Source organism: Thunnus thynnus, chromosome 2 (assembly GCF_963924715.1).
Source record: "Thunnus thynnus chromosome 2, fThuThy2.1, whole genome shotgun sequence".
Taxonomy (NCBI): Eukaryota; Metazoa; Chordata; class Actinopteri; order Scombriformes; family Scombridae; genus Thunnus; species Thunnus thynnus.
In genome coordinates, this window is record NC_089518.1 from 22,458,237 (window position 1) to 22,481,916 (window position 23,680).

A 23,680-nucleotide genomic window follows, 5' to 3' on the forward strand; every position below is an offset into this window, starting at 1 on the left:
CACAATGCTTGTTCTTTTGTACATGTGAGTGTCAGACCTCAAATCATCCCCCATTCGACACAAGCTTATTTAATACATGTAAATCATTAAATATACTGAGAATTGTGTATGGCTAACTTTAACAAAATAACCACAGGAAGTCTGAGGACTTTTTGTGCAATTTACTCTCTTTTTATCCACACTGTTGTCCCCTTTGTGAACAACTTTCCCAGTACATACATTTGTGAGAAGTCCACTCTACTCTGTATCATCATGATTGCTTTGCAACAAGAACATTTACAAAAACAGAAAAAACTGAATGTGTTGTCATCAGCGGGAAACAGTAAATACAAATATTTCACTTTTCTGTTTGGTTGATCAACGACAGGATCCATTGGCTGCCGGATTCCCACTGCCTTAAGACTATTTGTTTTCTGCCCTGTTGGAGAGATAATTTAGGATGTGAACATAAACCCTTTGAGGATATAAAACCAGTGAATTCTTGAAATATGATGATTTTTTTCTTGGAGTTGCTGCCTTGATTAGCAATCAAAAGGTTGTCTCCCAACTAAATAAATTTTATTGTACGGTGAAGGTAAGAGGAAGTAAACAAAGTCGGCCTTTTGCCAACCAAATGTTAATTTCTTTGTATAATATCCATTCTCAGATCTTTCTTTCTTATTTTTTGCAAGTAAAAAAAAATATATGAGAAAAAAAAGACCTCAAATTAACCTCTAAAGGGCAGCGTCACCCCACGTTGCTTGGCAATATGCTTGGGGCACATTCAATTGAACTATGTAGTTTATTATTGTACTTTACAAGTAACCGTCCAAAATTAAATTACATCTGTGTTCACTTAAAATTTTCAGAGTTTGACAGAGCTTTATAGTACAAACTGGAGTTCAATTACAACTTGACTAAAGTTGTCTGGCAGAGCATTAAGCTCATGTTGTGATGCATTGTGATGTATTGAATTATACGATGGAGAATAATGATATAGATTCAAAGGTACTGAATAGAAATGAAAGCTGTTACAGAAAATAAAAATCAGAGTCGACATACTTTTGAAAAGAAACATGTTGCTTCATTCAGAAACATGTTGAAAAGAGTGTGAGTTTATGGATACAGGAGACATGTTTACACAATTATGACTGCAGATCATAACACTATTCAAATGAGTCATTTTACTTCATATAATTCAGATTTAGAGGCAAAGAAATTTTAAAAAAAAAGTAGGCTAGATGAAAGCAATCAGATGATGTGTCTGAGTAAAAAAGCAGCTTATGGACAGTTATTACTGGCCCTGCAGTTCTACATAATGCAGTCCTCGATATACTGAATGCAATGCTGCACTGCTCTTGAACGCTCCGCATGAAATCTGAACAGCAGCAGAGTTTTCCAACAATGTGTGTCAGCAAGTCAACACCAGCTGGAGTCTGTGCTCTCTTAAAGGGAAAATCCAGCTTGAATATAACTCACGTGTGCTCCCTCAGAGAAATGCTGTGAACATGAAAACTGACAGTTGTGCCTCATATTTGTTTTTACAAAACCCAGTTATTATTTGCATTTTGGTCACCACAATAGTTTTAATAGTAACCTGCAAGTTGACACACTCCAGGTTTTGTCCATTTTTTTGTCACTTTGCACAATACCTATTGAGGCTCACAAATATTGATGAACTGCCTGCACTCAGAGGGTTAAATGCAGTATGTGAACTGTTTAAACAAGGATTTTCCCTTTAAGTAACAGGGACAGTGTAAATATCCACTTTACAACAGCAGGGACACAAGTTACTGATTACTGTAAGTCTACAACAAGTGATCATCAACACTGATAAGTTGAAACTATAGTCCAGCTTCAAAACATCTCCTCTGGCAACAAGCAGAATCACTTTTAACACCATTTTAAGCAAAATTCAGTAAAATGTCAGATGAGTTAGCCGCTCAGTATTTCTATTAGGCCCTGCTGTTGATAAGTGGTTACTGTACGATCTTCATTTACTTCAAGTACACTCTTAAGAGGGACTGGAAATGAACTTTTACAAATCATGTCTGCTGTGGCTGTTGCCTGCCAGAATCAACCATCCTTGGAAGCGATTTCAGCAGCCAGCTGAAATATCTGGAAAAAAAAAAAACAGGCCCTCCAAGTGAGGGCTGGTTACCTGCCAAAAGTGGCTGATAGATGCCGAACCACAGCCAAATGAGGCAAACACACTCAGCGGGTGGCTGGTGGTGGTGGTTTTGTGTCCAGATTGTGACACCTTGCAAGCACATTGTTCACACCCTGATGTGTAGATGTACAAGCTCTGTTGTTAATCATTGTCACTTCAGGACGTTCAGTGCTTTATAATGCACCGTGGCGTGGATTTTTAAGACATGAATCTGATGTGACAGCATTGTTACAATTATAAGTTGTGTTTGATTACAATTCACTCATGGTGTGCTTACTGTATAATGCTCTGTTGATGTATTAGCTACATGTGCTACACTTCAAAGCAAAGTGTTCCCAGGGCTTCTTATAGCGCTGAATAACAAAGGGAGACCACCAAGCCAAAACCAAACAATCCTCCAGATGCACAATGGGGCATTATTGGCCGCGCTAAGCTTTACTTCTCATAAAAACACAGGTGCCTTGCATGGGACTTCAGAGGCACAGCTTATTCAATAAGGCAATATGTACATGTGAACTGTTGTTTTTTTTCCTATATGGTCATTTCATAAATAAAGTCTAAAATAATACTGTACATTCTAATTAAACGGTGGATCAAGTTGAAAAAATAAATTAAAAAAAGCACCTGTAAATATACCATCCTAATTAGGCCAAATGGTTGAATCATTTTTTTTTGCACATTTGTGTACATTGACTCAAGAATACTGAGCTCCTGTCAGGGTGGAGGTTCATTCGAGGGGGTTTAGAGGGTGATGGCGTTCCCGTCTATTAGTACAAATAATCACACGTCCCTCAGATAATTCCGTCTGCTTGTTAACTAAAGATTTCTACACATAATCTGAGCCAAAGCATCACTTTACCTGCCTGCTACCCACCTTCTTCTAGCACATCTTGTTATATAAAACATCTTGCCTGCACAGGTGGTTGGCGGTGGGGTTGAGGAGTGTGCGGTAGGCTAAGGAATCTCAAAGTGAATCAATACTTAATGAGAAGCTGAGTAATGTACTTAAATACAAAAGAATAAGAATCAATGTGGCGTGATTACACCTATATGACAAATGCTCTGTTCCTGAAGCCAGTTAAGAACTAAACTATTACAATTAGCCCTGTAGATTGGATTCAGTCTGCAGTTTTTCATATAAAAGTCAATTTAACAAAACGGCTACTATAAGTACTGGCATACCAACCGCTCTGTTGCTGGATAATAATATTCCTCTTTATGCAGTTCTGAAGCTGAACAATGTTTCTTTTGCTGAGAAATAAAAACTGGCGAAAACACAAAATTTACATTCTCCTCTTAAAAAAAAGGAAACAAAAACAAACATGTAAATAACATATTTTTTCTTCCAAAAATGAATTAGCCATTAGACATACAATACAATTACATAGATACATATTTTCAATACCGCACATTCAATCTGCCAAAAAAGTAATGATTACAAAGCCAACAAAGATGCTGCCATATATATAGAGAGATGTATGTACAGTGATTATAGCATTCATAATTGCACTATGCCTCAATAAATGTAAATTACAGGCTTATGTTCTAGGGAGTTGTTACAAAAAGTACTCAAAATAACTCGGGGATGAGGAATTGCAAATCAGAGGTGCCAATAAGAAACGAGAAGGGCTTACTTTGGTACAAACTGAACATCAACACTCGGCCCTTTTACGTAGGAATTAGCCAAATTTATTCTCCACTGCTATTGAACTACAACAAGCTAAATCACAGGCGACAGGGCTGTGATTGGACAGACACAGCTAAAATGTGACTGGATAGTCTGCAGGCCAGGGGGAGGGGCTTGTAGCCACGCGCAAGGTTTGCGATAGGATAGTTTGAGGGCGCTGGGGTGGCTGCCTCCTCTCTGACAGCCTGCTAACCAACTGTAGCTTAAAATCAGTCCAAGCTCTGTGTGTGTTGTGTGTATGTGTGTGTGTGAATGTTGAATACTTCAAAACTGCAAGAAATCAGTTGGTCGATCAATAAGTCAGGCAGTAAAGTCAGTCAGTCTGCTCCTTCTCCGGTCATGAGCCTTTCCTCTCCTCAACACTTAATTTCATTAAAGTAGTAAACAGCGCAAAGTGGAGTCTGGTTGTTTTGGCATCGGTAATAAATATACATATCACCATAATAAAAAGCGTTAATGTGGCACAGTTGAACATAATCATTTAACAACATTGTCTCATAAATTACTACCCCATCTCCCTTCAGTCTGCGTAAAAGTGACCAACGACGTCATGATTTTCACGACATGACGGAGTGGACGTCCCTGTGTGACTTCTCACTTTATCACTCAAAAGCTCAGAAAAGCTTTTTTTTTTTTTTTTTTTTTAAAAGCCAATTTCTCTCACGCTTCCATACTTCATAGTTACGCTGATGCTGGAGAGCTGACGACACACAACAACGGGCTTTTTCCCCCCCAAAATTTGGCCATTCTACTTCACCGCTGCCATGTGCTTCCAGGGTCACACATGTTCTACTCACTGGATGGTGCCAAAGTCAATGCAATGTAATAATGATAAAGATTCAGGTCAATCAATATCAAATCAATGTGAAATACTTTACAGTTAATGCCTTATTTATCAAGAAACTTGCCAATCAGTCCTTTGAAGGAAGAAGGAAGCTGTCAATTAGAGATCTGTTGGGCAAACAGGTAAAAGGCCCAGGACCAACCGAACCAACAGGTAAGGAGGGAGGGTAAAAAAAAAAAGGCATTAAAACCTTTTTTTTCTCTTCTCGTTTATAAAAAGGCAGGAGGGAGGGAGCACGTTGCCATCGTTCCAGCTCTGATGTATCACACTGACAGACAAGACGAGCCCCCAAAACCTTGAGTGCACAAAGAAGTTTCTTTCTTTCTGTCAAAAAAACAAAGCAAAAAAACCAAAACTTCACAATGCGCCAAGCCTAAAAATGAGGATTGTTGCTGCACATGTTCAACAGAAAACCCCCCGGACTCTTGCGAGTACCCCCCCTCCCTCCCTACAATTTATCAACTCCTTAAATAGCAAGATAACATTTACTTTGCTCACCCCCTGGGGACCAAGAGATCAACAAATGGCAAATAAATTAGTATTATGCAACCATTTTTTTCTCAGATCTTTTTCATGTGTGTGTATAATGATCTATCGTTTCACAGATTGCGTCAGTCAGTGTGTTGAGGGCCTCCTGTTGGCGCATCTGGCCCCCCCGCTCCACTCTACACAAGGTTGTACTCCTTTAGGTTGAGCTGCAGGATGGTGTCTTTCACGGCCGCAAAGACGAAACGGATGTTCTCTGTGTCAGTGGCACAGGTGAAGTGAGAGTAGATGATCTTGTCGCTGTCTGGATTCAGGTCCACAAACATCTTGAGGATGAACTCTCGCCCTGCTTGGGCATCCCTCTGCGGACCTGAAGAGAGGAAGATGATGCTGTATGTTTTTGTCCATTAACTCTCCCATCCCACAGCAAAAAAGTTATTGATCAGAATGCTGTTGTATCACTCAAGCTTGGTTTATATACTCATGTAGGGTTGGTTTCATGTGGTTTCATCTTTTTAATGGACCCAACATTTTCAAAACACTTTTGAAAGAGTCACCTCTCTTGCAAGCTAACCCTAAACCTAACCCTAACTAACCCTAACCCTAACCCAGACTAAAGAGCAGCTTCAGGCTGTGAGACTCCTCAAATAATCCTCCGCACTCCAATATAAAAAATAGTTTTATTTTTATGACTTATTATCTATTAATCCATTTATATAATTAACTGTTTTTGTGAGTAGCATAAAGGGACTACAAACTACATTTCGTTATACAACCTTATGCTGTAAAATTATAATAAATGAATCTTGAATCTATAACTAATAAGTTTCATATGACTTATAAAGACACTTTTTCCCCCATTACAGCAACACAGTACATGATTCTACTTTACATGCGGTGATTCTATGTCACACTGTAGCTGTTTTGCTACAGTTTTTTGGTACAAGTCCTGAATTATTACTTAACACTGTTTCCAAGTGTCTGCATTCACTCATTTACTTGAACATTTTCAAACATCATTTGCATTTTTTTCCCTTACATCTAGAGGATTATTGGAAGCTTTCCTGTTAGACGTTGACTGTTTTTCTAACTTTCAAAAAATGAAAATCTGCTACTTTTAATTATCACGAACATTTTAAAAATACACAGGAAGTTAAATCTGTTCCAAATCAGGCAGTATTTGTCATGTTCACACCTAACCTGTTAAAAAATAACTGAATAAAATAAATTAAATCTCACATTAATTCACTTACAATCAAATCAACTCATGAATTGTCTACTATCAAATATAATGTATCTGGCAGAATTTTTATATCATCAGTCCCTGACACCAGTAAGATAACTAATATAATGTGTAACCTACTAATCCAACAAATATACAAGACTACAGAGTATTTTAGCATAATAAAACAATCACTGACCAATATCAGCCAATAACATCTTTGAAACACTACATTAGTATCTCCTCAATACTATTTTTACTGCTGGAAGTTTGTACAAAGATTCAAAACAAACATGCATATTGGTTAAGTGATTGGGTGACACAGGTGAGCATTTAGTGAATATTGGTTTTAGCAGCTAAAAAAGCTCAGTGCCGATGTTTGACGTGTTGGTTGTATTGGACTCCATCACCTGGTACACCTGTCCTCCTGCTATTACTCACCATCATACTCTGGGAAGTAGTCAACCAGATGAGAGTACATGATCTTCTCCTCCAACAGGTCCTTCTTGTTGAGGAACAGAATGACTGAAGAGTTTTGGAACCAGGGGTATGTGATTATTGTCCTAAACAGGGCTTTACTCTCCTCCATCCGGTTCTACAGAGAGAGAGTGTGTGTGTGTGTGTGTGTGGGAATGTGTGTGAGGAGGGGGAGTATAAAGTGAGGGGGAGAGACACATACAGAGAGAGGAGAGGAGGAGAGAAAGAGAGTTTATCATTTAATTAAACCAGTCTTTCATACTCATTAAGTACAGATTTTAATAAACGTTTTACTGCACCAGAGGGAGAGCAGTAAAGACGAGAGAGAAGGGTGGCCACATTGCCTTCAAGGGTTTAATCTCTCCCTCGCACTTGATGTCAGTGTTCAACTGAACAAAACAACCATTCTGAAAGTACACCTTAGATATCATCACATCACCAGTACTGCAGTGTATTACTGTAACAGCACCAAACAAAATATCTCCTGAATTTGATTAAAAATGAATCTAATGGCATCAGAGTAGAGAGGACGTGCAGCTGGTTAGCCTTCTCTCTCTCTCACAGACAGACTCACAAGCGTATGAACACACACCTGCTCATTAATGCACTTTAACAAACTGACACATGGTATATCCTCTTAGGAAGGAGATGTGGCCCGAGGCGGTATTCAAAACAGCTGGCTGATCATTTACAAGTGCTTTCCGAGGGAAAAAGAGGTTAAGCAAGGCCAGGCTGGAGGAGAATCTGATTTCCATTGTTTTAAATAAGGAATATCTTTTCATCATCAGAGCCAGCTCATCGTCCACGTCACATGAAATAATAAAGCATTGTAATAGGTCAAAGTGATTTTGGAATAAAAGACATAATTACTTAGTTCTGGTTGATTAAATTAATTTAGCTTTGTGTGTGTGTGTGTGTATCATTCACCTCGTTGTCTGATTCCACCAAAACTTGGTCGTATTCGCTGAGCGCTACCAGGAACATGATGGATGTGACATTCTCAAAGCAGTGGATCCACTTCCTCCTCTCTGACCTCTGACCCCCAACATCCACCATCCTGTCCAGACAGGAGCATCCAGGAGAGAAGCAACAGTCGTTTTAACACCGGAAATGTTTGAATCTCTTCTTTATACACATTTTAAGCAGCAGTGGCTACATTATACAGTGAGTCAAATACGATGACCCTGCTGAACACTTGGGTGTAACATTAAAGTGTCTGATATTCAGTTGAGTAACAGCAGGAAGTGATGAAAGGGGAATTTGCTATGAAATACTCAAGTATTAAAAGTGAAAGTACATGCTCAGTGTGCTGCCATTTCAGTGCTTCAATGAATCTGCTTGAGGTAAGAGTATAATTTCTATAAAAGGGATAATTATGTATGTAAGTCAGAGAAAAACCCTAAAATCCTTTACCTGAGTCAAAGCAGCAATGCCACAATATAAAAGTGCTCAATTAAAAATTCTGCATTCACAGTTTTACTGTTGGATAGTTTTAAACTTCAACAGAGCATTATATTTTCTTATCTTATTGTACTTCTTCATATAAAATAATATTCCACAAAATTGTAAGAACAGCTAACAGATGAATGTAGGTGAGTAAAAAGTACAATATTTTCTTTTTAAAGGTATTGGAGTAAAAATGTTAAGGAGGACACAAGATGCACAGGAATATCTTTGCATGATTTACAGTTCAAAATGCATTATTTATAGTTATTTATGCAGCCCTCAGTTCAGTCTTTGTCTGAAACAGGCCATTTTAGCTCCTGTCTTTTTAAGGCGCCTCCCTTTTTTTTTTTTTTTTTTTTACATACTTTGACCTCATCTTTTGGAACTTTGACTATATTTATGTATAAAAATATATAAATGACAAAAACAGAAAAACACAAAAGCATGTTATGTCACCTTTAAGCCTTGCAAAATGGGAGTAGTTGTAAACTTTGTCTAAAGAATTCATCGACAACAGTGCTGTTCTGCCTCCAGATGTTGAATTAATCTCACCTGAATATGACACTCTGCAGGTCAAACGGGTATTCAATGATGCCCGTGGTTGGGACTCGAACCCTCAACACATCCTGTTGGGTGGGAAGGTAGGATGTTTCAGCGATCCTGTCCAACGCATTCAGGTAACTGCAAAGATAGAGAGTAAAATGATCCAGGATGTCTATTTGTCATCACAGAAAGCATCCACTTTAGTTGCTACTGTACTTTCTAGAAATTGCAACTAATATTTCACCTTAATCATGTTTTTAAAAGCCTGTATCACTGTGCTTTTTCCCCCCCATTCTACTCACTATTTAGTAGAGTCAGAGAGTTGGTATTCCCTCCTTCGATCATAACACTCCTGGATGCCCGGGTCGTTCCATAAGCTCTTGATTGCATCTACATAAGGATTCTCGAACATGGTGACCTTTTCTACGTCCACCTCTCTCACAATATTGGCGTTACCCTGGTGGAAAAAAGGAGAAAAACTGCTGTTATTTACTGTGACATACATATTTATTCAAAGACATCAAACACAAAGTAATAATTGATTCATCAAGCCCCCCCCCCCTATGAAATATAAATCGACATACAGGTTACGCAGTTCTAATTATCACTAGTTTATTTTCTCACTTGCATATTCTATATCCAGAAATTTCTTTACACCCCAGGCTCAGTGTGGACCTAATATCTGAGGCCTGAATCCCACTGGGCCTATTAAGGGGAAAGTTTCGCTGCTCCAGATTCCCATTAAAACTCTCCAGTGTCCCATAACATGTGAGACAGGAGAGTTTTGAGAGAGATATTGAAACATACTTCTTTAAATACTGCACTAGTATTCTTTATGATTATAATGTACACTCTATGTTAGCAACTTAACACACACAATTTCTTTATTGTAGTTTTCAAACTTAGTCATATTAGGTCTGCAGTCTCACCACAGGGTGATTACTGGTGAATCTGTGGAACATCTTAATGTAATACATTTGAATTTATGTTAAACTAGATTTTTACATTAAAAATTCAACTTGGAAATGTCCCACATGTAGCAGCCTAATTATAAAATATTCAGTATGATATTTTGAAGAAAAAAAAAGTGCAAATTATGACAACAATGAATGTTTATTACCATTTATCATACAGCACATGATAGCCATTATCTAAAGAATCATTGTCCAATGTCCTTTCATTACACATCATTAAAATATAGTCTTACAGTGCGCTAGAATATTGTATGGCTCCATGACTCAGGAGTTGGCAGACATTGTGGTCCTAATAATACCCCTTGAATTTTAAGATGATGGTTTAATATAGAACTGCCTTTCACTAATTATTACCTACATGTACTGTAGGTCTACAGCAAGACCTTCACCTGAGCAAATAAAACTTGATATTGTTTAACCTATCACCGTAGAGCGCCCCGATCCATAACTGAGAAAACATGGTCTTTATTTTCAGTGTGGACATGCGGTTGTACAGTTGACCGAAATGCACATAAACTAATCTTCACTCTCACTGTCTTGAATGTGGCTCCTTGTCTCATATCAGCAACGTGATAAACAGTGAATTGTATGGCACAGAGTAGATACACTGCTGGTGTCTTTCAGTGGCAGAGCTTGAGTATCCTACAAGCCTACAATAGTGACATTAACTACAGTATAAATGCTCAGAAAGAGAGTGTAAACACGATCAACAGGTTTCATTTTCACTTCCTTTGTTATGTCAGTGAACTCCTTTGTCGAAGGTGAAATACTTCCCATTTTAGCTTTATGTATATGAGAACACAAGGATGTTGGTTACAAAGTCTGACAGTAGTTTTGTTGTACATTTGTTTAATTGTTTGCATATCATAACTTTGATTTCATTGTACACTAGGGCTGGGTGATAGACAAAATCAAATATCACAATATTTTTGACCAAATACCTCAATATCGATATTGCGACAGCATTATAGGGATGACTATTGGTGCTTTCACTATAATATTCATAAATAATTATCAGCAATGTGGATATAATGACTAAGTCGGTAAAGTCAAACAATAGAACAGTCTGGTAAGTTCAGAAAATGACATCACTTCACTGTAATGCAGCCTTTAAAACCAGGAAAAAACAACACTTACACAATTGAGTTGATCTTAATAGTGCCAGGGCGTTACAGTACTCACATTACACAGAGACTAGTTAACTGACACAATGACAAAATGACAGGAATTAGAAGCACGTTTTGCAGTTTCTGACTGGGCCATGGCAGAAAACACTGCTTCATATCAAAGCAATAAGACGGATCACACTGGTGGTGCACTGGAACTAGTGTATAAGTGAAATGAAGGGATGGGAGAACAAATGAACAGTTTGTATATTTAATTGTATGTTTGATGTAGTTTGTTTTTTATTATATAAAAGGTACAACAGTCTCTGAGCTGAAACAGCACATTCATTTTCATTCTTGTGGGACGGGAAGCGAAAGCAAAAATGGAAAAAATATATGATATAACCTCACGTTGTGGTGCCATTTTAATTCTCACCGTTTAAACTAGGTGTTAAACTCCGCACACCCGGTAGACAGATCTGGCTCTCTTTTTAAGTAAAAAAATGTGTTTGTTTCACATTGTGTCTAATAAACTCAGTGCTGACAGCGTGCAGCAACTCATTCATCTCTTTCACTAAATCTCACCTTTTAAAAGATGAAGTTATGACCAGAAGCTTTTAGTAGATTCCCAGCACAACTTCAGATATAGCAGAAATGAAACCAACATGTGGTAGCACCTGACATGTAGCAACCTGTTGTTTTACCTGGCAAACAGCCTCTATGAAATCTCCTGAAAATGTCCTCAACCAAACAACATTTCTAAAACAATTACATTATCCAAATATCAAAGTTTTATATTCATATCACGTTGTATAGTCATTTTTTTAATCCTCTTTTTTTCTGTGCATTATCAATAAAATACTTTCTGGGTCCTGATTCCAACATCTCAAGATAATGATCAGATTTCAAGCCATCATATTTGTTGAATATGTTACATAATGTATCGGTGCTTCCTCCCCAAATATCCATAAAACCTTCCAATCAGCACATTGTCTGGCTGTGGCCGGGCGGGCAGGAGCTGAAGCAGCGTGGTCAGCTGTCACCTGAAATGGTCTGATTTATAAAAAGCATTGCTGAGGTGATGACTCCTATGCTCCACTTCCTTTCATTTGTCGCTCTTCCAGGGAATAAACTGTGAGCAAGAGATCACTGTAACAGCTCCCAAAGCTATGAGTACACGGTCAACTCACACAAAGCAGCTGAAGTGAAGTTACGGAGAAGTGAGGTCCAATTTGGGTGAATGGTACACTACGGGACTCTCCTGTGTATTTGCATATGTGTCTTTGTGTGTAAGTACTGTGTGCATCCATGGATTGGAGTGCACGGAAATACACAAGCAAACACAAATACACACAGGGGTGTGGGGTGTGATGGAGTGGTTTAAGGACACAGGAAGTGTCAAAAAGGACAGGAAACGATTACGGATGGCTGTTCCAAATAAGATAGACAGTACTCTAAAAATATACAAGCACGCTATGGCCACTTTCTTTCTTTTTCTTACACCATTTGTCACCCATCCTACTCCAGAGCTCATGTCAGTTTGGGGAATTTGAACTGTTTTTCTGTGAAAGGATCTCATTTACCTTGTTGTGCTCATATTTGTAGGGGATCTTGAGAGTCTCCATGGCCCTGATCATGGCCTGCATGGCTGTGAAGATGTTCTGATAGACCAGTTTGGTGAAACCTCTTTTGTCCTCGTCGGAGTAACCGGTGCCGTGGATAATCCTCATCTGTTTGATGAATGTGCTCTTCCCACTCTCCCCAGTGCCTGAGAAAGTAGACAGGGAGTGGGGACAAATGATCATAGTTTATTTATTTTGTAGGTTTCCACGGTTTCATTTAACCAGATAACACATTTAATCTCCCGCCTCAGCATCCGCACTCCTTAAATGGACATTTAGTCATTTATGACTTTCACTTACATGCACACACATTTTTTAACAAGCAAGCCTCTTTAGCTAAGTGACTGATTGAAAGAGCCATAAAAATATCAATGTTTCTTTCTAACATGTTATCATTCTTGCAGATAAGAGGGGGAGATAGTTTCACAACTGAGACGGTTCAATCTTCGGTCACTGACACAAATACAGAATATGGTCTTTACTATTTTGTGAGTGATGCTTCTCTGGACTTCTCTCTTCTCTGTTGTCAGGGATCAGCATTGTGTTAAGTAGACATGGCAGTGGAAAAATGCTAATAGTAATGTCAACATGAGAAGCATTCACCCTTTCATTTAAAGCACAATCCAGGATTCAAGTGTAAACAAAGGGTTAACCCACTACCCTCAATCCAAACAGATGTAGGGACTCTGCCATTACTCCCAACTCGATTGACAGGCCATGTTATACATGGACTAATACACGACAAGAACTAAATCCAAGTGATATGGTTTCTACTTGCTGTGAAATGTTGGTTTAAATCCATATTGATGTACACAAACCTTGTGGAGTTTTGTTTAATTATCAGTAAAACTGCACTTTATCGTTACCCTGCGGCAACACACCCACAGCAGAAACCATGTTCAACAATGCTATAGTGCTAATGTTGGTCTGAATGAGCTGAAAAACATTATCACCTTATAAGGCTGGTATTGTGTTAGCAAACAGTTGCCTATTTACACATCCAGTAGACAAGGAGCAACATTAGCGTTAATTTGGAGTTGTACCTCTAACCATTTGACAAATTCATTTATAATAATATTAATATTTAAAGTACAAACCTTGAAAGTGTGGATGACTGTATTCAGGAATCTAAAGTATTATGGAAACGTTTAAAAATATTAACATCTATGAGGCTTTTTCTTAAGGGCAATAAGCTGAATCATGGCTTTTGTGAGACAACATCCTGTCTTGGAAGAAACATGAACACACACACACACACATATACAGTACGTACCCAGTCACTCATGCACATAATATTATGTGCTGGCGGCTTTCCTCTCAGCCTGTTTACTTGGTCTGGTGACAGACCAAGAACAACATCTCGCTCCTCTCAGCGGTGACAGGAACTATTTGGGTGTGAAGAGCTGGGAGTGTAGTTTCTCTTTGGTTCATTGAGAATCTTGGCAGTCCAATTGAAAGGTCTAACTTTACCTCACTGCTAACTCTTGAATAACTTTGGCAGGAAGGAGTGTGTGTGTGTGTTTTTCATGTCAGCAGCCAAGAGACATGTGATGCATTCCAGTGTAAAGTCTCTGTTACAAGAGTCTGGATGTGCTACACAACTTTGCACTGTATAATATAAACTCTATCTTAGCCAAATTAGCCTCTCCACTGTGGGCCCATAACAAAGTCTAAGCACTTTACAAAATCAAATTCTAAAGGTTGCCAATTTAGATGTTTGAAATGAGGAGGGAGGGTAGTAATGATATACAGTTAGTGTAAGTAAGACAACACAATTACCCTTGAAGTACTCTTGGGCCGAACAATTTTTGGAGCATGAAACAAAGAGGAAGTGCTAACATATACACTGAGCAATCAGAACATCTGAATTTGAAAGTGTGGTTTGATGATGTAATTTGGAAACACGGAAGTAAGGCTACACTCATTTTATTTACAAATGATGTTACTAATCTGTTCTGACATATATAAATGCATTAAAACTAGACATGATTATGTGTCACCACCTGCTTTCCACACATATACATACACACACACTGCATCCACCTATGATTAACTATTACATTAACCTCAATGACAAGTTGTAGTTTTTTGCAGGACATTAAATAGCGCTGCACACGAGTTAATGCCTTACAGCATCCATCCTAAATATAGGTGTTGTCTATTTTTTTAAAACAGGCAAAGTGGAACAGTGAGTAATCTCTCAAAAACTTACATTAAGTGTGCCAGTGGGTTTTGGATTTGTTCAGGCACTAAAGGATCTGGGTTGCTCTTGGGTGACACAGTTCTGATCAAACAGAGACAACAGGAGAGAACCTGATTGTCTACTGTAGAGGCAGTCACAAAAAGATGACTGTGAGTGATTCAGAAAGTTGAAGTCAAACATAGAAAAACTTTCTTCCCCATCGGAGTCCTGATGGTTCCTCTCGAATACGAGTGATAGACAAAAAGAAAAAGACAGAGAGAGAGAGAGAGAGAGAGAGAGAGAGGGAGAGAAAGAGAGGGAGTGAGTGTGCTGTGAGTATATGCTAGCACATACTCTGGCCATTAGAGACTGCTGAGTCACCTTTCAAACCAATGCAGTGACCCCAGATTAACATGTGTTTGAGGTTGGTGTGAACCAATCTAGTTTGAGGTGAGTATCTCTGATCTAGCTCTGTGCCCGGAGGCCAAGCTCCAGGACTCGAGAGGGTAGTTGGAAGCAGAGGCAGAAGAAAAGAAAAGAAAAAAAAAACCCCACCAAAAATGAACACAGGCTGCCGTGTGTCTGTGTGTGGTGCCTTCATTTATCTGAAACTCTAGACGTTGTTAACTTAACTGTGATCACAACCTAGTCTGTCAGACTGTCAAACTGTAAAAACAAACAATAAGATCAATATCATCAAACTGATAATGGGAATTTGTTAAACTTCCTATATTAAAAACACAGAGCTACCCACTACTGACTTTTTAAACCAAATGGGAAAAAGGTTGCAAAAACACAGATATGGCGCTTTAGCATCATTATAAAAAAAAATGCCTGAACGAAGAAGAGGAAATAAATTTAACGCCGAGAGCTAAGTGGCACGTCAAAGTGAGTTAACACACTTATGTTAATGCTTCAGTGAAAGCTGCTTTGTGTTGCTGTAACTGCAGTCAGCAGTATCTGAGCAGTAGTCGCATCTGTAAAACACACAATATTGCACACTTAAGATTTACCGTTTGTCAACATGCATTATCGGACCTCGGTTTATAGCCCTGCTCCCTGAGTATTGGGGTCTTGGGGCCAACAAGGGTCAGACACAGCTCGGCTCTGATTTAAAAGGGTGAACTATAGAATTATTAGAGGAGCACTTAAGTAGATATTGGTGGAAATCTCAAACCTTCTTATCCATAAATTCTGCTCTTCTCAGTCTCAGTTACTTGAACATGATTATGAGTTTCTATGTGAACCAAATACAGAAAGCACCTCTTTTTTTATGAACTGAAAGTTAACAGCTCAGTTGAAATAATTATATGATATACCAGGTCAGGTATAAATCTGTGACTGGGCAGTCATGTGTATAGCAGAAGTTGAAACTGATATTTGTAAAAAAAAAAAAAAAAAAAAGATCTGCAGAGTCGGTTTTGTTTTTCACTTTCATAAGGAAACTCACTCACTGGTTGTCAGATCTACTCAGTGTTATTGGCAGGCAGCCCTAAGCTAGCACCAGCAAATCTCAAGGCAAAACACAAAGCAGAGACAAGAACTTGATAAAAAACACTGCTGTGCAGTCACGTACCTGACTAGACAGCACTCTGATGTTCTTCAACAGCATTTAAAACGTGAATATCTACATGTTAGAGTGAGTAATTTTTTTATTAATAAAGCTGCAGATGTCTGCTTTAATGTCAGTAATGTGAAAAGATGCACTATATTTCCTGTCGATGTCACGCAAGAGCTGAAGTACGCTGTATAAAATGCTGACGCTGTGTTAAGTAGTAAATTGTCTCACACAAATTGAATCATGTTAGAAAATTATAAAAAAATTACTTCAGTTTTACTCTGATTCTGCTCTTTCTATTGCTGCACTGTTAACTTGGCTGCGTCCATACTAGAATCATACGATATCTTTAGTGCTTCCTCTCACAATTGCAACCATGTGTTTGTTAAAAGCTTGTTAAAAGTTGCGGCGGACGTTGCTCAGTTGTAGCCTCGACAAAGTTCCCACAGCTTTCAAACTGTAAGTCCAAACTGTAAGTAAGATAAAAGCAGCTGACAATGATTGGGTAGATCAACGCTGTTGCAAATGTTTTTGACAGATGATATGCAAAATTTGAGAGTCAAAAGTGCAGGTTAAACACGCGGCGATGACTTTATCCAGCTGTTGGATTGAAGTGTATTTTCTGACTACAAAGGAAATTCCAGGTTCCAAGTTGATCAGATCAGAACTGTTCATACCCCCATCATCCTGCTTGTCTATGATTTCCTACATGTACGTGTATGTGCATGTGTGTAAAAGGGGGCCAGACATCATAAACTAGGTCCAGTGGTCACTTGAGGATTGAAGCTGAGCTGTGCCACTTTTGTAATTAAGCAATTTAAAATCAATTTAGCTGATGGACACAAGCCTGATAATTATGTTCATCACTTTTAACTGTAAACTGACAGCTGAGACATCATTGCTAAACTAATATAAGTCAGAGGCACATATGTCAATATTACAGTGGTGTACGCATGATTTTTCCTTATTTCAACTGTCCCTATAGTCTACATCATGCAGCCACTTTGTGAGGTTAACTTTGAATAGACTGTGAAGTGACAAGCTACTAAAATACAATCCTTAGAGACCCTACACTCTATCTGTAATGAGTGTGTTGTGTGCATATGTTCTACACGCTCAAATGTGGCATCAAGTATTGCATTCAGGGTCCACACAAACATTAAGTAAACATGGACGTCATTAAAAAGGATCGTTGGAATTTGGTTGGTTGATCGTTGGAATTTAAAAAGGTTTCTGACTTTGGAGTTTTAGATGCCAGATCATCCTTTAACACCGACAAGAGCTTTCAAAACATCTCAGCTCACAGCTGCATTATCATGAAAACTAGTATCCTGTGCTGAAGGTTGTCCTGTCTTTCCAGTTGCACTATGAGCTCACCAAAGCAAGTTCCAATAACGTTGGATGTAACAGTAATAATGTTATCTCAAACTAACTTGATAAAGATGAAAAATATTTACAACGACAATCTACAGGAAGTCCTTGATTGAAACCAATGGCTGCCTGGAAGGAGGAAAATTACTCTGAAAACGTATAAAACCACCAGTATTGTGCACTTTCTGAAAAGTGTCCTAATTATCTTAACACAAACCAATTCGGTTTCCCTGTTCCCTTTTTCTCAAGAGCACAGAGCCTCTGTTTCTTTCCAGTTTCCAGTCAGCATGTCACCCTAAGTTGCTGCTTACCCCGCTTCTCCGTTCATCAACATCCCATGACTGCACAGGTTTGGAATCTTGGCTGATGTTCTGGTCCCCTGTCGCTTTACATTTACCCAGAGCTAATGTCATGTTTAAAGAGGAGAAATTATTTACTTTCCAAAAAAAAAAAGACACGAGAGCAATCTAATGATGTGATCTAATGATATTCATCATTTTTACCAACATTTAACATGTAATTTCCCTTGAACTTACAAAATAAATAACCGCTTCTTTACGCTAAAAGATGCCACGTTTTCAGTCACTATTTATTGATCTGAATCTCCTGCACATATCCGAAGTTTTCTTCTCTATTTCAGCAACAAGTCAAGAACCTTGAGGAGCAGCATTGTCCGCTGCTAGTGTTCATTTTTGCTGACTTCTGTCCTAAAGAAAATTTAAAATATGCAGACTTTACCTATTCAATTTTACTGGATTGTCAATGGGAAGGTCTCAGATTCAGGCTAATAGCACAGTTCCAATACAAGTCCAATTTCTCTAAAAGAAAAATCTCTAAGCTTAATCCAGCTGTTGATGATGTCACAATCCTCTGACACCTCTTTAATCTCACAAAAGTGAATTTGTTCGAGAGTGTGTGCCCTTTTTTGCAGATATGTAAAGGCGAAATATGATTGGACTGCTGCTGATGTGCACTTGGACTGTTAGCATCAGAAGATTGGCTTGACAAAGTATATTTTATGTCCTAACCTGGCCATCGTGAAGCATTTGATATGTCCATTTATTATGTCAGTGGTTCCCAAACTTTTTCTGTCATGCGTCATTTTGGAAGACTCAATAAATCTGGCTAACCTGAATCCTAAAAGACTTGCTAGCGTCAGAGCACTGCTATTTTTTTTATTGTTCCTACATGAATCAGATTCATAGAGCCTTTTCAAGACAAACATTTTGAATTGTTATATCAGGAAAAGCACAGGTGTTACTAATAACACCGACAATGGCTCCTTTCCAGCAATTATTGCAACACAATGCAGTAATTCATGTTACTAGACACACCTGTGTTTGACAAGTGAACTCTAACCCTAAAGTTTCTTTCCACATTCCTGGTTTGGGGTCCATGTTATTTCATTAGCTAATCACTTTTAATGTTATTTATGTTGCCGATGATGCCGCTACATTTTGCTGCAGTGCATACATGGATTGCCATTGACAGTTAAAGAGATGGCGTACGTGTATTCTTTCCTTGTGAACAATGAGGTAGAACCTGTTCTAATGGATTATGACATTGATTTAATAAGAGTGAACGTCTTTATGTTCATGTACTGTCAGATCAGTTTCAGCAGGTTCTCACCAAGATGTCCTGCGTCATTGTTCTTTCTCTTTCCGTGTACATCAGTTTTCACTGGAATTTTCCTGACTCATCTATCTTAGTGAAGCCTTTTCTATCTCTGACTCATTAGCTAGTTTTAAACCATGTGTGTGCCAGACCCCCCACCCCTCACACTGCAGCTACTCTTCCACGTAGTTGCTAGTTATGGATTCTTGGTCATCTGCCCGGGTTCAATACACGTTTTCTGTATAATTTCTGTACATCTCCCATATCACCTTAAAATGCCTTAACGGATATCAGATGTACAAGGAGGATGGATTAAATGCTTGAAATATTTTCTAAACTTACTCATTTGTTGTGTTTTGTGTACACTTCGACGTACGCCGTCCCTGCGGACACCAAGCAATTAGCAGCTTTGAAAGATTATAAGTGAAGTTTGAAAGCTTGGATGATTTGTGAAAAACAAGCGATGGGCATTTTGAAGAATTGACAAACTTCTACAAACTTGACTGCAGAGTTTTGTGCCAAAGTCCCACCGGACACAAAGCAATTAGGGAGTGAAAACCCACAATACACTGATAGAATATGCGTTAATGGAGCCCTAGAGAGTGCACACACACTACTTCCTCCTGTTAACTCGACCACTTGTAGTGGGAGTGGTGGCGTCCATTAGAAATATACACAGGAACGAAGGGAGACGTATGAGTTCACTGTGAATTCAGAGCCCTGTGAGTAAGCTGATATATTCTATTTGTTCCTGTCGAACTGAAACAGCATACTCATGTCGGTGCACAAGGGTCGGCAAGGTCCGTTATCCTGGTTTAACGTAGACAATATTCCTATCACATTTCCCATTTATACTCCAGTCAGCCTCTCTGTGTCACCCCTTAAATCATCCCCCCTCAACACTTCCGGACAGCAGACAACCTTCTATACCTCCATCCAAAAACTATACTCATGAATGCTGGACAGACATAGTAGTATGAAAATTTCTCATTATAAGAAAATTCATCAATGCTAATTGAGTTTATTACAAAGAAATCTCACATATGGTTGGTTAACCATTACAGGAACCTTTTAACTCTACAACTTAATGCATCATATATTCCCTATGACTCCATAATCAAAGACAGTAATTGAAGGCATCCTGTCATTAGAGTGCTGCTAAACCACTCTGAAACATAATAGCCTATAATGATAGCAGTTGCTACACAAAAAAAAATAAATATTGAATATGGATCATAATCACAAATTCTTTGGTTTCAGGGCAGCAAATGTTTTTTATCACATGAGAATAGTGATTAATTATTGAATAAATACCATATATATTATTACAAATACAGTTATGTCCTCAGTCTTACACATCGTCACTTTTTGGTTTGGGTCATTGGCTGTTTATGTGCTTACATAATGTTTGAATTGTTGGGTATTAAAAGAGATTAGAGGCCCACAACAACACAATTATTTGTCCCTACTTAACAAGGGAGGTGGCAGTTAGCTCCTTCAAATCCTGTTAAGGGGGATTCATTTCATCAGTGTGCACAAACAGGAGGGCAAAGGGGAAACCTTCCACCTTCAAACTCGTCTTAAAACATCCCTAAGGAGCCAAAAACAGCCTGCATGCGTCCCTCAGAGAGTTGTCTGGATGAAATTATCTTAAGATCCCAGTCTGCTCCACCACATTCTCCTCCGTGCCTTTTCTAAGAAATGAGAGAGGAGGGCACCGGATCAGGAAGAGAGGGGTTTCTGGCACCACTCTCCACAACCGCGGTCATCACATCTAATGGGCTTTTCCTTGAAAATCTAATTAAAAACGGAATGGTGAGTAAATGACTTGTTTTTCTTCAAATTTCTCCAGTATGACTAATACTTCTTGACAGGGTTGACACCCCCTTTTCACAACCCCACACTGTAAAAATGAACAAGTAAAAACATTATTACAAGACATTTGTGGCTTAAAAAGCAAAACTACTTATCTATGTCAACTTATTGTGTCTCTCTACTTACTGAAATGCTGTTGCATTGGGCTTAAATTTGTTGAAGACTGGTTAAAATGAATGAAACCTAAGGCTGGATAAGATGGACAAAATCAAATATTGTGATATTTATGACCAAATAACTAGATATCGATATTGTGAACGTATTTTAGGGATGACTATTGGTGCTTTCACTAATTTTACACAGTGAAATTTTTGATAATATAATATAATGATAATAATCACCAGTAATGTGGATATAATGAGTAAGTGGGCAAATAATAGAACAGCTAGAACAGTCTGGTAAGTTCAGAAAATTACATCACTTTACTGTAATGTATCCTTTAAAACCAGGAAAAGATATTGTCTCCTATTACGATATGGATATAATATTGCCCAACCCTGATGCAAACTATATATAATTGTGGATGTATGAGCATACCAGCTCATATATATACATATATACATATATATATATATACACATACATACACACACACACACACATTACAGGACGGCATGCTTCCAATCTTGCTCCATAGACTGACACCTGTGATATAATCATTGCCAGGGTTAGGTGTTGAGCGGCAATACTGTCTTGATTACTCCCAATAAAAGGTTAGACTTTGGCCCAGCCGATAGAAGACACACACACATACACACACACACACACACACACACACACACACACACACACACACACACTCACAAGCACAACACCTGGATGGGCCCTCTAGGCCTGGCTGCACAGGTTGCTGTCAGAGCAGTCAGTTTAAAAAAAAAAAAAAAAAAAAAAAAAAGAGGTAAGTCTCCCATTGAGTGGTAAGCATTTGTTTCCAGGACACTAACCAGCTGCAGTTATTCAAATCAGGTGGTTTGTTTTTTTTTCACACTGGGAGTCATATACAGGCCTGGCTTGGACAAGCATCTCCGCCCTCTGCTGCTGACCTGCCAATCTGTGCACTCGACTCACTAATACCCCCCCAACTTCACTCAGGTGGGAAGCCCTATTAACAGACCCCTCACTTCATGTACCCCCCCACCCTCTCCCCCCGCCGCCCCCCCCTCCTTCCGTGTTTGTCCCCGCAGAGCTTACCGAGAAGCAACAGTTTCAGCTCCCGGCGTGCGTCCCTCTTATCCCGGCGGAGCTGCCTTTCGATCTCGTCGTTGATCCGCCGGGCTTCTTTCGCCTCCTCGCTGAGGCAACACGCCATTATGGATTCCAGGGTCATTCTCTCTCCTTTTTTATTTTTTTTTAAATATTTTTTATTTTGCCTTTTTAAACACGCACTTTTTTCTGCTTTTTTTTTTTTTTTTTTTTTTTTTTTTTTTTACTGATTCATCCAGATTTCAGAATCGTTGAGTGGAAAGGGGGGAAGACAGCGGCCTGTGAATGCCAAAATAAACGTCCTCATACAGGCCTGCTTGTGTTGAAATAACGCGTGGACGCCCTTTATAATGAGCCTGCACAGCGCACAGATTGTGGTGGAAAGGGGGAGAAAAAAAATTAGATATTTGAGAAATTATTGACACCCCCCCTCCCCCCCCATCCCCCGGTTTCGTTTCGCTTTCTGGGCCTCCCCGACAGCTTCAAAATAGCGTCCAAAGCGGTTTGAGTTAATTGGTGTAATCTGCTTTTCCTTCTCAATATGATCAACAGATCCTTTTAAGACACATCCTCCGTGCTGCTCCTGTGTGATCCCGTCCACCTCTCTCTCTCTCTCTCTCCCTCTCTCTCTTCAAAGTCTTCAATGTTGTTATTTTTCAAACAACAAAATCCCCCCCCACCCCCGTGTTCAGGTTATCGTCCGTGGGTGAGGGCAACGGGGGAAAAACACATGAATAAAGCTGTCCGTTTGTTTTCCAGTGGCTCGACTCCCGGGCGTGGTAAGGCAGAATATGGCGGACTTTCACTCCAATCCGCTAGGCTGGGATACAGTACAGTTATCTCTGTCTGTCTGCTCCAAAAAAACAAAGAAAAGCACACATAACACAGCGTTTCAGCCGGAGCCCCTCGACGCGGCGACGAAAAGCATATCCCGGTTCACGTCCATGGTTCAACAGCGGGAGGATAGAGAAGAGGAATAAAAACCGCCCGTGTTTGTTGCTTTCTCCCCCCTCCCGGCCAATCTTCTCCTTTTCCTCAATTCTCTTCATGTATTTTTATTACAGAGGCCATCCGCTCCTCCGCTGGCAGGGTGACGTCGGCCTCCCATCGACAAGGGGGGAGTGTCACGTCAAACAAAAAAAAAAAAAAACGCCATACAAGTATTTATTTATACCCCCCAACCTGTGGAATAGAAAATGTGTATGAATGGACAAAGCTGAGCTCATATCTCTATGGGCAGGACAGTTCCTCTTAAAGTTTGCTTTTGTGCTGATGCTGTGGGTTAAAGTCACAGTGAGGAGTAACATCAGTAAACATGCTG

General features: G+C 39.1%; 1 protein-coding gene across 1 annotated transcript; it reads right to left on the bottom strand.

The window, feature by feature from the left end:
- Positions 1-146: 146 nt before the first annotated feature.
- On the bottom strand, positions 147-23,456 carry LOC137197835 (guanine nucleotide-binding protein G(q) subunit alpha). The gene is made up of 7 exons (XM_067611298.1): positions 22,348-23,456; positions 12,518-12,702; positions 9,157-9,311; positions 8,864-8,992; positions 7,793-7,922; positions 6,830-6,983; positions 147-5,536 (listed from the first exon to the last, which is right to left on the bottom strand). The coding sequence occupies exons 1-7, from the start codon at positions 22,481-22,483 to the stop codon at positions 5,346-5,348; spliced, it is 1,080 nt and encodes a 359-aa protein (XP_067467399.1). The 5' UTR covers positions 22,484-23,456; the 3' UTR covers positions 147-5,345.
- Positions 23,457-23,680: the final 224 nt, after the last annotated feature.